This window comes from Spermophilus citellus (assembly GCF_964194105.1).
Source record: "Spermophilus citellus genome assembly, chromosome: X".
NCBI classification, from domain to species: domain Eukaryota; kingdom Metazoa; phylum Chordata; class Mammalia; order Rodentia; family Sciuridae; genus Spermophilus; species Spermophilus citellus.
Window position 1 is genome coordinate 120448385 of NC_138190.1, and position 13756 is coordinate 120462140.

Genomic DNA, 13756 nt, shown 5'->3' on the forward strand with positions numbered 1-13756 from the left:
CACTTGCCACCGGTACATTTTCCAGGAAAAAAAAAAAAAAAAACAAGAACAAAATTCAGTCTTGAACACAACTCCAATCATAGAAAAGTGAACTACCATTGATGAAAGTTAATGGAGAAGGATGTTTAAGTTGTCAGAAGCAGCTCTAAACTTCAAATCACTTATTTTGGTAATAGATGCTTGCTGGCAATACATATCTATGTGACTGAAAGTAGTGAAGGTTGTTTAAAGAAGGCTAGGGGTCAGTGAACAACAGCAGCATGGACTAGCAAAGTTGATGAACTCTAATCCCAGGTCAGAGGATGATGTTCTTGCTTTTAAAATATCCTTTGCTACCCATGGGTTGTATGGGGCCTAATATACTTATCATCCACAGAAATAAGTCTCTAAATGAATCTGTCCCAAGTAAGGACAGAGATGTTGGAATTTCATGCTGGTTATGCACTGTCATTCCCAAATATTATTTACTACATTACAATCACATGAAGAAGTGTTTTCTTGAATTCTCCAGGAATTCACCCTTAAGAGATACTGATTCAATATATCAATATGTTTAAGTGGAGGTTTCCTAAAGCTTTTCAGTTAATTCTGATGTTTCCCAGTACGGAAACTAGTATAAAATATTGCCAATAATAACAAAACTGCTGACAGTGTTTTAGGAGGTCCTATTTTTGGTGTTTTGCCTGTAATGTTAAGATTTAATTCATTAGAAAAAGGGCACATTTGAAAACTAGATGAGGAATGTAGGTCAGTTAGTATAGTTCATTTTTATACAGAGCAATAGAAATGGACAAGGAAAGTCATCTTGACACAGAGGCAACGAATTTTCAATTACCTATAAGCATACCACAAGTATGATTAACAGTAGTCTTGAGGAAGCATGAATATCCAAAGGGTTAGAATTTGCATCCTGAATCTGATCCAGTCTTGGGCCAGTGCAGTTCACAGATTGACATGAAAGATTCTGTGCAGTATCAGAACTGGTCTTGATTCTAAACTCAACATTCTCTCTCCAACAATGCCAATTTAGGATTAAGCCAGACACCTGAGGACCTATGCCTTCTAGATCTACGTAAAAGTGGACTGGCTTCCTGAAAATCCAAATCCTTCACAACGCCCTCCGATATCAACCAGTTGTAAACAACACTTCACAAATTATTCTTAATTTAGGTAATTCTTACCCAGTATTCATCATCCTCTTCAAATTTAACTGGTATGAATACTTTACTCATTTTACATCATTTCCTCCTTTTACCTTGTAAACATAATCTTCTGCTTTATTACTGATGTCTCTGATAAATTATCCAGGAAAGCACAAAAGGTGCCTGTATAATAGTACACATCCAATTAAAACTCATTTCTTTGATGATGATGAGTACTTATCTCTGTGACAGGAGATAAGTACTATTGTATAATACATAAAAAGTCATGAAGTCCTTAGGGCTGGGGATGTAGTTTGGTGATAGAATGCTTGCTTACCATGTGCAAGAAGGCCCTAGATTCAATCCCCAGCACTTGAAGTGGGGAGAGAAAAAAAAAAAAAAAAAAAAAACCTTTGTGAATGAAGTCCTTGAACATGGTTCAATATCACTCAGGTTAAAACAAGAAAATATTGTGAGGACAGAGGAAATAGTAGCATTTTTAAGTCTGATAACTCAAGTCCAAGGACATCTAGCTGTCATGCGACAAATAAACAGAAGTCAGCTAAGCTCGAGGCTGTCATTTTCTAGCTCCTATCCCTGAAAATGAAGGTCATTTCTGATTTGCAATCTTGTTTCTCTCAAGTTCATGTGCCCTGTGCCTAAGTGGAATCTCCTTCCCCTTTCCCTCTTCTTCCTCCATTAACTACCACCATTTAGCAAAAACATCAAAGAAATTAAGCTTTTAAAACCTAACCCATGTAAGAAATGGCAATTACAAAGCTTAAAACAGTATCAACAGTAGAAAAGCCCTATCATTTTTACATTAAGGCATATCTTCTCAGATTGCCACAAATCCTTTATTATTAATTATGTCTACTTATGTCTATAAATACAACAAAATCTGTATTCAATTAGCATGAATTAGTAACTTTTAAGCAGTTCCTCTTTTTATATTCAACTCTAGACACAAGAAAATCTCTTTGGTCCTGATGGGAAGTTAGCTCCAGAAATATTACTGTAATTTAAAAACCTTTAAACTATGCTTCTGATGAGTGATGAGACTGAATATTAAGCAACTATTATAAGCTTTAGTCTACCTAAGTGGCAGCCTACAGATCAATACCCATAAAAATAAAAACAAAGGACAGATACAGCTTTTAAACTAATAATACTGTTTACATTAATTGTATTTTTGGAACCAAACAATAGTCATAGAAGTTTTCCAATCTTTACACACATGCTTATAAAGAATAAGGTTATCATAAATCCCAGTTTACATACTCTGTCCCTAATATTCAAAAAGAGTTTTCCTAGACCAAACCAAATAATCAAAAATCTGTTTTTGGTATTGTAGAAATATCCTTATTAGCATGAAGTGACGTGTCAGGACCACTGCAAGATATTTCCTTTTTTAAAAAAAATTCACTGAAATAACCTGGCTTCTTCAATAATCCCAAAAAAATTTCTATCAGGCCTCAGTGCCAGGAAACATTCTTTCCCACTGCAACTACCTTTTTGATTGATGGACATATCCATTGCTATAACTAACCATATCACCTTGTGTAGCCTACCAGTTTCTCAGAGCTGATTCATGTCCTAAATGTACACACTTTTAGATGTAACTTCATTTTGACTAATTTCATGCAGAAACAAAACTTCCCCATTTAAAAATACTGTACACTTTTTCATAAATCCTTTTGGAACATGGAGGGGTAGAAACTATATAACTGGCTACTAAATAAGTCTACTAGGGTTTCCACCTGTACTTAGCTTAAGTGCTTCCTTGAAATAAAAATGATCCTATATCATGGGCCAATAATAAATTGCAATAATTTGCAAGGAAAAGAAAGATGCTCTCATATCCCTATTATATAACCCAAGGTAGACTATCAACTATCTTCCAACTTTTCACCAGCAACAAATAGATCCAGGGTTATAAAGGTTTTAGACTTCTTTGGAACAAGACCGGGGGGGGGGGGGGAAGGAGCACAAAAAATGCCATCTTAGATCTTTTTTGAGAACCAGACAAAAACTATAAATCCAGGAAAGTACAAATTATCACAAATTAATATTCACTAGGGGTGGGGCAGATAAATACTCCCAAGCTCAATAATAAACCTAAAGTTAAGAACACCTTTCTGGAAATGTCAAGCCTAGGTGCTCTTTAGAACTTAACATTTTTGCATAGTATACAATTTTCACATAAAAAGTTTCAAAGATGAGTCTGAGATCAGGAATATCTCTTGGCTCACATTATTTACTCTGTACGTAAAGTAGTAAAGCTCTACCTCACTCAGCCTTCTCAACAGGTTTACTTTTCCTCAGAGCACCTCCGTTCACCTAACATACATTTATTATCTCCACTGACTAGAATGGAAGCTCCATGAGGACAGGGACTTATTTTACTCATGGCTGTTCCTCTGGTGCACAGGAGGCACTCAATATTTTTTCAATGAATTTCCTAAAGGAGATTCTACTCACTATAGTGGAATTGGCAAACTATAGCCTACATGACAAATCTAGGCTTCCACTTGTTTTTGTAAATGAAATCAGCTTTGGGACCAGAATTAATTCTTTATTCCTTTTTACCTAGAACAGAGCAAATGTTAAAAATAGCTATCATTACAGAAAAAAAAAATACAGATTTTCTACTTCCAGCATATTTTCACACAGTTAAATCCAAAGCTATTGTGTTCCATCATCAATGCATTTATAGTAAGGCCAAAACCAAAGAGTACCTGTATTCAATAACTGGAGAACAAGTAGAAAAAATTTGGATGCTAATTAGTACCAACTTTCTGATTCAAAATAATAACCATCTTTAAATCTTTAATTTTTAATCTTTAAAATGTGAATGCAACATAGCAATTAGAAAGCTCTTCCCTTGTGTTTCAAGTGATTTTGAGGTGAACCATGGTTATTTTCTCAAAAGTCAAAAATCACTTTAATGAAATACTTTTTATGTTAGGCACATTATGGGTGCTCAACAGTGGAGTGAATAGATCACTCTCTCACAAATAATTATTCTGCATATTACCTTCCACAAATTACAATTACCTGAAAGGGGGCATCACGATTCATGCCCCTTTGTCAATTCTAAGATAGGCTCAATATTTCTTTTTTAATGTCTTTTAATATTTTTTAGTTGTCAGTGGGACTTTATTTATATGTGGTGCTGAGAATCAAACCCAGTGCCTCACACATGCTAGGTAAGCACTCTACCTACCACTGAGCCACAACCCCAGCCCCTCGACATTTCTTAATTCTTTAAAAATATATATACTTTTTGTCTCTGAAAATTTTGATTTGTATAAGTATCATTGTTTCTGAAAGCTCAGCATGAAGTGGATACTTCTAGGCATATTTCAGCCCACTGCTTACTTCAAGTGCACAAGTAACCAAACAAAATGTTTTGTTTTTCCATATTATAGGATAATGTTATCTGACAATAATGTAGTTTATCCACAATAAAATGGAGAAGGGCTAGGAAGCTCAATGAATTATCTTTGCTAAGTTATTCTAAATAAGCAACAATATACACAATGATATACAATCATTTGAGAAAACTATTTTTTATTTAGAAAAAAAGTTTACACTGGTAGAATTCAGTAGATTAAAAAATTCTCTTTTAAAAATGTCACTGTGAAACTTTTCCAGATGAAAGTTCAGCAATACAAAGCTCCTATAGCTGTAGAATTAAAACACAATTAACTTTTGACACACCCTCCCCCAAGATTTTTGTAAATACAAGGAAAAAATGGCAAGGGACAAGTGAGTACTGTTATCTTTTCCTTTTTTAAACAGGTTTTAATGTACATGTTCTATATAAAATGATTCCTAGGCATTGCATAAAGACACTCCTTCCAATTTAAGTAAGTAATATTAAAAACAGGCCAAATAATAAATTAAAACCGAGATTTAAAATGAGGTAAATTCAAAATGGTTCAATAATTGTTTATTTTCAGTTTCAAACAGTAAAAAGGAAGCATTTAAAATGGGGGAGGGGGGAGACTAAACTCAGGCAATATTTAGTTAACCAAAAGTGAAATTCTGTACACATGTAACCTTATTTGCTTGTTGGGAAGTGTATGCAGCACATTGTGCTAAAAATATGGAACAATCAACACTTTCAGCCATTACTGAAAATAAACATGTAGAAATTAAGCAACAAGTTAAAAATACAGTAATGCACAACTCAACAATTTTAGGTTTTCCACATGGAGCAATAAAGCAGATAACTGAATAATTTAAGGAGATGCAAATGGGCCCTCTTCATTCATAATTCTCGGCAATCTACTCAGGAAAATAAATTTCTGGTCACAGATGAACAATTTCATTCCAATCTCACCTGAAAGAAACAAAGTGATTATATTGATAGATAAGAAAGGAAGGAAGGAAGAGAGGGTATGAGGGAAGTCAAAGGAAGAGGGAAGGAAGTAGAAGAGAGGAAGCAAGGAAGGATAGAAAGGAGGAGAGTGGGCAGGGTGGGGAAGGAAGGTAAGGAAAGGAGGAGGAAGGGAAGAAAAAAGAAAGAAGGAAAGAAGTTTAAAGAAAGAAAAGTTAGTGAGTTCCGTCAATAACAAAGACTTGAATTGAATTGCCAGAAAAGGATGAAAATATTCATGTATTTCTCATTGTCCACTCTTAGAAACCATTTAGATGGGCATACTATGTATGACTCTTTAAAAAATACAACACTGAACAATTTGGGTATAAAGGAGTGGTAGGGGTTAAGGAGGGGAAAAAAATAGCAAGAAGTAAAACATTCCATGGGGCAAGTAATAGCTTATCAAAAATGAACAGAATACATTTACCAAAGAAAAGGAACCTATTTTACATGATTAACAAAAAAGAGGAAAATAATATCACATTTTTCACAAGGACACAATTTTAATAATGACTTATATTAAGATGCAACGTCTGCTAAATTATAAAAATTGCTTAAAAAATATATTGACTCAATTATACTCATTTCCTTTCCTTTATGTATTGACATTTTTCAAATACTGCATATTGAAATAAATTCAAAACATGATCATTACAACATGTGGCAAATAACTTCATATCTGCCTAACATTTGTTCTCAAATTTTAAACTAATGCTTAATGCATTAAACTTTATTGATGAAAATACTACATTCACATATTTCATAAAACGAGAGCTAGAAGGGGCCTTAGAAAATAATCACACTTGCATGAAACGCTGACAAATAATTTACATATCATTTCTACACAGAATTCTGTTCACATCATGTATTAATCTTGACATTATCAATTATAATTGTGGATACACTGATGTTGAACTTACAATTTAATACTTAAAGTCATTGTTCCTGTTCATCAACTGATGAATAGATAAACAAAATATGATACACATTCATACAATGGAATATTATTTACCCATAAAAAGGAATGGAGTACTGATACATGCTACAACATGGATGAATCTTGAAAAGATGATGCTAAGTGAAAGAACCTGGACACAAAAGGCCACAGTATTGCATGATTCCATTCATATGAAATGTCCAAAATAGGCAAATCCGTAGAAAGTACATTGTGGTTTCCAGGGGTTGGAGGAAGGGGAGAATTAAAGAGTGACTGCTAACAAACATGGGGCTTCTTTTGGAGGTGAGAGAAATGTTTTGAAATTAGACAGTGGTGATGATTGCACAATATAATGAATATACTAAAAACCATTGAATTGTACACTTTAAAATGGTGAATATCTCAATTTCTTAAATTGAAAAAAAAAGTAATGTTCCAATAAAGAACATCATGGCATCCATATGACCATAATTAGTAGAATAAGAAATGGGTTCTCAATCATGAAGACATCACATTAGGAGAATTACTAGGCAAGGGAAATTGTAATGACATACTTAAGGGGACATTAAAGGATAAAATTCATGTTGCTATTAAAACATGTAAAGAAGATCTTTTCCAGGAACTGAAATTAAAATTTTTACAAGAAGCCAAAATCCTCAAGTGACATAATCATCCCAAGGTTGTCAAACTTATAGGAGTTCGCACACAAAGACAGCCTATCTACATCTTTAAGGAACTGGTTCCAGGACGTGGTTTCCTCTCCTTTCTGAGAAAGAAGGATGAACTAAAACTCAGTTAGTGAAATTTTCATTAGATGCTGCTTCTGGATGGCGTATCTCGAGTAAAAATTGTATGCACAGGGACCTTGCTGCAAGAAACTGCCTGGAGGTGAAAATAATGTTCTGAAAATCAGTGACTTTGGAATGTCTCATCAAGAGGATATTGGTGTATATTCATCTTCTGACTTAAAGCAGATTCCCATTAAATGGACAGCACCAGAAGCTCTTAATTATGGGAGAGATCGTTCTTAGAGTGACGCATGGAGCTTTGGCATCCTCCTCTGGGAGACCTTCAGCTTAGGGGTCTGTCCATACCCTGGAATGACAAATCAGCAAGCACAAGAGCAAGTGGAAAGAGGATACTGGATGTCAATCTCTCATCAGTGTCCAGAAAATATTACAAAATAATGCTGAAGTGCTGTGATTACAAACTTGAAAATTGCCCCCAAGTTCAATGAAAGAGCTAGCTATCATCAAGAAGAAAGTCACATAGTGATGAAACAGTGCCAAATTCAGTCTTTGGGACCCTATCTTCACCAGAGTTAATAGTTTTCTTCTAATAAACATTGAATTTATATCACATTACCTGCAATATTCTTTAAAGTTTATTTTTTAAACTAACTTCTTTTTAAAAAAAATGTGCCATTTTAACCACTGTAAATAAGAAAGCATAGGTTCTAAATGTAAAGGGTCACAGAGATTTGTCTTTTTCACACCTAGGATTGTTGGTGTTTCTCAAAAACACTGTATCCTTCAGGCTCAATTCAGTCTGCTGTCCTTCACCACAGACATCGACACTATATTGACTATGAACTGTACCACGTTTGTAGGACACATTCAAATAAAAGGTGGCCTTCTACCCCACTGAAGCAGGAATACATTTGTAAACATCATTTTACATTGGTAATTATCTGGACTTCCTAGGTTTTCCTTTTTGCTGAAATAGGTTCTGTATTAGGAAGGTTATCATTTTCCTATGTTCCACCATGCCCTCCATTAGGAAATCAGAACACTATGCATGAAAAGTCCCTTAAAGAGCACTCTTTCATTGAGGCAGTTGACTCTAAATGATGTTCTAAACAGTTGTGACAGAAAGAGGCAAGTTTGGAAAAGTAAGGTGGTTTGGAGAAAAGGGTAGGTGATCAAAGTGGAGAAGGCAAACAAAATCTTATCATAGGGATGCCTTTATAAATACATGCTTATTAAGTTTATGGTCAAATATATCAAAAAGGTCCTAAGAAATGTCTCAGTAGTTCATAGATTCCTCCCTAAATAGCCATTTTGATGGCAACAAAAACATTTTAAGAGGAACTATAAAATACAAATCCACCAAAATAATACCTTACTCATGGTTAAGTGTCTTTACCTCAAAGAAGGCATCCCAGAATTGTATTCCCTGCATTTGTATTAGTGTCTGAAGCTGTCAGGATTTCATAATCTGTGTTTGTGTGTGTGTGTGTGTGTGTGTGTGTGTGTGTGTGTCCCCGTCCCCCCCAAACACACCAAGTAAAAATGCATATACAAATAAAGAAATTATAAGGAGAAAGACTTAGGGACAGCCATACTGATTCCACTTTATACCTTCATTTGCCCTTATACTGCAACCTAAGAACTCTCGTAGCAAACAATTACTGAGATGTTCCATGTAAACAAAATGTAACAGAGTTAAAACAGGCTCTGTTGAGATGAATCTTGACTGGATCCAGGGATGCCTCTCAGAATAAATGTGTGCAGAGGACACTAACACTCAGACAAAGGTGGCACAGGATCCATTTGTAAGGGCTCATACCCATATCCAGATGTTTTAAAAAAAAAAACAGCACCTTAGTGAATATTTGTCTACCTTAAGAAGAGGAGTAAGGAACAGAAAGTTCCTCCTGCCCTCAATTGTGTACTGTCTATGAATACCAGTACACAGAGCGCATATCCAGTACTTTTTAAAAGTATAAAGGATAATGCAGACAAAAATGTTTCATGTCTATCATTTCAATCTCCCAACAATAATTTCAAGCATACTTAATGATTACTACAAAATGAAATAAAAGCATAATAAATCTGCCCTCAAAATATGTTGTAACATACAAAACAACTTCTTTTTAATTAGTATGGTTTCCCCTTCTAATAAATAGTGTAAGTAAACTGAACCTACTTTTGATGGCCAAAAAATACTAAAGTGTTGCTCGTTATCAATGTTCACACTGATCCCAGAGAAAACACTACCTCTGCACACAGCTTCCCATGTAAAGTGAACAGAGTATCTAAAACATCCCAGGTAATAAAGAAAACTACTTGGTTGTTTGATTAGAAGGAAAGGATACATAGCCTCTAACAAAATCATAATCTAGGAAGGTATATTTGCATAGGAACCAGTGACTAGGACAAACTCACATGTAAGCAATGGCTATCCTAACATACTCCCTACCCCAGTCCACATTATCACCATCTAGGAATAGGCCTTAGAATGGCAATACAGTCTTAAAATAAGAAATCTGTGAGAGCTTAGGAAGTAAATTTCCAAGTATGGACTTAAGGTGGGGGGATTATAAAAATCACCTGTCTATAGGGGCTATATAATGAAAACAAATGAAGTGAGATGAGTGGGGACTGACTGAGGCGAACGGTTTTAACTGTGGGCATTGGGAATGTGCAGGGTGGAAGGTCCTAGCTCTATGTGGGTTGTACCTAGGGAGATCTGATTGTTGCCATGCAGAAATCAGGACACAATGTTATCAGATGTTCTAATTCTTCAAGAAAAACTGAAATCTGGATTTGTCAAATCTTCTGATTGCTAAATTAAACTAATGTTTTTTTAAAAATTAATTTTGTGTGAGGCTAAAGAGGTAAACAGCCACAATTTGACAAGGGGCTGAGAATTTGCCAATCTTGGGTTCAGAAGATAAGAGTTTGTTTACACATATGACAATGGAGATGAGAATTTAACCAACCAAATACACTTGGCCTTGTTGGAATGGAATGTTACAGAAATATAATAAACTAAACATACAGTTGCATAGGATATGAGATGAGGATTACAAATATAAATTAAAATTGAGAAGACAAAAAATGGCTTTGCAGGACAATCTTAATAGGCAGGAATTTATTAATTTATCTTATTTGTTTATTTATTCATTTGGGTGTTGGGGACTGAATCCCAGCACCCACTTGGGCATTTTATCACTGAGCTACCTCCCCAGGCCCTTTATTTTTATTTTGAGACAGGATCTAGCTAAGTTACTTAGGGTCTTGCTAAATTGCTAAGGTTGGCCTCAAACTTGTGATCATCAATAGGCAAGAATTTTCAAAGAGTAAGGTAGAACAAAAGGTTAAATGCAAAGCTACTAATGTTCAAGAGACTCAATCAAGAAAGGAAAGGATACATAGCCTCCAACAAAACCACATCTAGGGAGGTAGATAAGTAACATACTTATGTATGCTTATTAAATGAAATTAGACAAAAACTTTACAGGTAACAAAAGATGCAGCGAACAGGCAGAATTTGCAACTAAAAATAGCAGTCAGAACAGGAAGGCAGACTCTGAAAGGAATATAATCGGGGTCACATTTATATATTTCTTAGTTCTAATGTGATTATTTCAATGTTTCTAAAATCAGGGTGATGGATACAAATCAATGACACTTCTCTAGCTATTCTCCTAAATTGTTCTAAAAATCAATAATGAAATCTTAAAATTAGTGACATCTTTTATGACATATATTAGCAGCTCTCCTCTCTGTAGAATAGAAAATAAATTTAAAGTAAAGGCAGTAGATTTAGAAGCATCTTAAAGGTAGATGATGCCAATCAAAAATGATGAGATTTATGAAGGAAAGGAAAAAAAGAACCAGAAGGATCTGCCCAATAGCTGAATGAATCCAAATAGAAAGAGGCAGCCAGAAAACAAAAGAGAGGAAAAGGACAAATCAAGAGACTAACAAAAGTTAAGAGTTTATCCAAGAAAAAAGTATATACATAGTTGTCAGCAAGAAAACTGAAGGAGCTACATGTATCTTTACAAGACCATCTGAATCTAGAAGCTTTGCTACAAGATCAGGAGCCAAACATACAGCCTTAGCCAGGTTTTTCATGACTTTCCTCCAGAGGGATTATATAGACAGGTAAAGTACAAATTCATGGCCAGTATAAGAACAACTCAAATCTTTAGCACAATCCTCACATACAAAATAATAATACTTAGGAACTGAATAAAAAAGATGTATAAAAGCATGGTGAAAGTTGTCAGTGACAATGGTGGTCCCATTACAATGAAGATCTGAGAAGTAGGATTTTTCTTTAATGGAGATCCTAGGTGAAAGCAAAATGCCAAATAAAAGAAAGATTAAGATGGTCAGGCATGATAGCATATACCTGTAATCCCTGAAGAAAGACTATTGCAAGTTCAAGGCCAACCTCAACAACTGGTGGGACCCTCATCAACTTAGCAGGACCCTGTCTCAAAATAAAATCATAAGGGAGCATGGTGATGCTTGCATTATAATGCCAGTGATTTGGGAGGTCAAGGCTGGAGGATTTCAAGCTTGAGGCCAGACTCAGCAACTTAGCCTAGAGTCCCTAAGCAATGTAGTGAGACTCTACCTCAAAACAGAAAATATAAAAAATAAAATAAAATGTGCTGTGGATATAGCTCAGTGGTAAAGCAAGCCTGGGTTCAATCCCCAGTACCAAGAAATAAAAATAAAAGGGACTGAGAATTTGGCTCAGTGGTAAAGCATGCCTGGGTTCAATCCTCAGTAGCAAAACAAAACAAAAGGTTAAGAATTAAAATAACAAAGTTTAAGTGTTTGAACTAAGGAAAGGAATTCTAGCCCCCTCCCCCAGCAAGGAAAACAGCTGGGGCAGAATTGAAGGATTTCTTTTACAATCTTCTTAATTTAAAAAAAAAATTAGTAAATTTTATATTATCTTTCAGAACTCTTGTTTATCCTGGTCTACTACTTAGATAACAAACACAAGCTAACAAAGCACAAAAGGCACACCACTATCAGGAGGTCACCAACCTGATAACCTTAAATCCCTGCTTTGCAGCCAAAATAAACATGACAAAACCCACACCCTAAAACCTTTATTCTAATACTGAACTGGCTCTCAGACATTTCTCATTTATAATTTAAACTATGAATAACCCTGGTTATCTATCTGGTTGCATTAAAAAAAAATAACTGCAGCAGCCAATAACACTAGGAGCAAGGTAGAGAGAACAGGTATACTTAATACCACTAAGACAGCTAAAATGGGCAATAAAAAAGCACAGTCAACAACATCAAGAATGTCTATTTGGAACTATTAAATGTAGGGGGCAAATCACCCTACAGACTTTGATAATCCTACAGTATCACCAAAAAAGTCTGAACACTCCAAACACTAAGATACACATAATTTACTTAAAATGTTTAAAACACTTTTTATATCTCACATAAAAACTAAATGTATTACCTTGCAAACAAAGTTGTATATTTAAATTCTATAAAAGCACAGACCTTATTTTCTGACGTTGCAAAACATGGACAGTGGTAGAAAAAAAGGCACAAAAACTTAAAAAACCTTTGGGTAACTCATTTACCTAACAAGGCAAAAAGAAGAACAGAAAACACTAAATACTTGGGTTTGAGTACTGGCTCAATTAGCTAATATCTCTGTGACCTTCTTTAATGCAAATACCACCAAGACTTACAGAGCTACAGGTATTTTTAAAAGGGAATTAATAATCCAGAAAATATGAGAATGAGTGACAAAGAGAGTGCCAGATGTTCTTAAATACATTCAATGCTTTCCCCCAGCCTAAAGTGTGGCTAATCAACAAACTTAAGATGAAATCAGCTTAAAAATAACTGCAAATCTTACTCTACATCTGTACCCAAAGACTTGGTCATTATATTTAAGTGAAAATTTCAGGTAGCTTTATCTTGCAAAACTGATTTTGTTTCTTCAATATTATCCAATCTCATTTTTATATTTCTATCTTTAAATGAAAAGAAGGTAAGAAAACACTCACCTTGGCTGAAAGTCTTCATTATCTGTGCTTGTCAGAGGACTTATGAGTAGATGACAAATTAAGGGAAAACAACTTTGGGGACACAGTAGAATAGCATCCCACCTTTTAATACAATTCCTCATCTTGTAGGTCTAATTGGCTCTTACCAGCCTGGTAGCCTCAAACTCTTATCAGCTCTGCTCATCTGCCACATCATTTTGCCCTTCTATTCACCATGCTCCTAGCCCAAGGCCCTCTGTTCCTTTTTTCTTCTTTGTGACAATACTGTCAGAGGGTCAATAAATTCATTGTTGGCAAAAGAAACCTCAGTCACCACAGAAGTTTAAAACCAAAACAAGAACATGAAATCTCCCACTTTCAGATTTCATACATTTGAGAAGATTAACTGGAAAGTTCATTTTGAAACTAATAATTTCCACAGTATTTAGACTACATACTACAAAATGTATAATTCTAAACATGATGGGTAGGTACCAAAGCTTTCCATTAAAACTACTGAA

At 34.9% G+C, this 13756-nt stretch overlaps 1 protein-coding gene and 1 pseudogene across 6 annotated transcripts in view; one reads left to right on the forward strand and one right to left on the reverse strand.

Moving 5' to 3' along the window:
- Positions 1-4716: 4716 nt before the first annotated feature.
- Positions 4717-13756, reverse strand: part of THOC2 (THO complex subunit 2) — a 118364-nt gene continuing 109324 nt past the window's right edge. For 2 of the 5 annotated variants that reach the window (XM_081277142.1, XM_081277140.1), the window contains exons 38-39: positions 13257-13302; positions 7424-7561 (exon numbers count right to left, since the gene is read on the reverse strand). In XM_081277142.1, the coding sequence (XP_081133268.1) occupies positions 13275-13302 (28 nt within the window). In that variant the 3' untranslated portion in view covers positions 7424-7561; positions 13257-13274. Of the gene's footprint in view, positions 5491-7423; positions 7562-13256; positions 13303-13756 lie in introns of those variants that run through there. The other 3 variants (XM_081277144.1, XM_081277141.1, XM_081277143.1) reach the window with 3 other exon arrangements.
- LOC308639532 (tyrosine-protein kinase Fer-like) lies at positions 6752-7653 on the forward strand (annotated as a pseudogene). Its single transcript has 2 exons — positions 6752-6769; positions 6945-7653. The product of its transcript is annotated as a tyrosine-protein kinase Fer-like (transcript).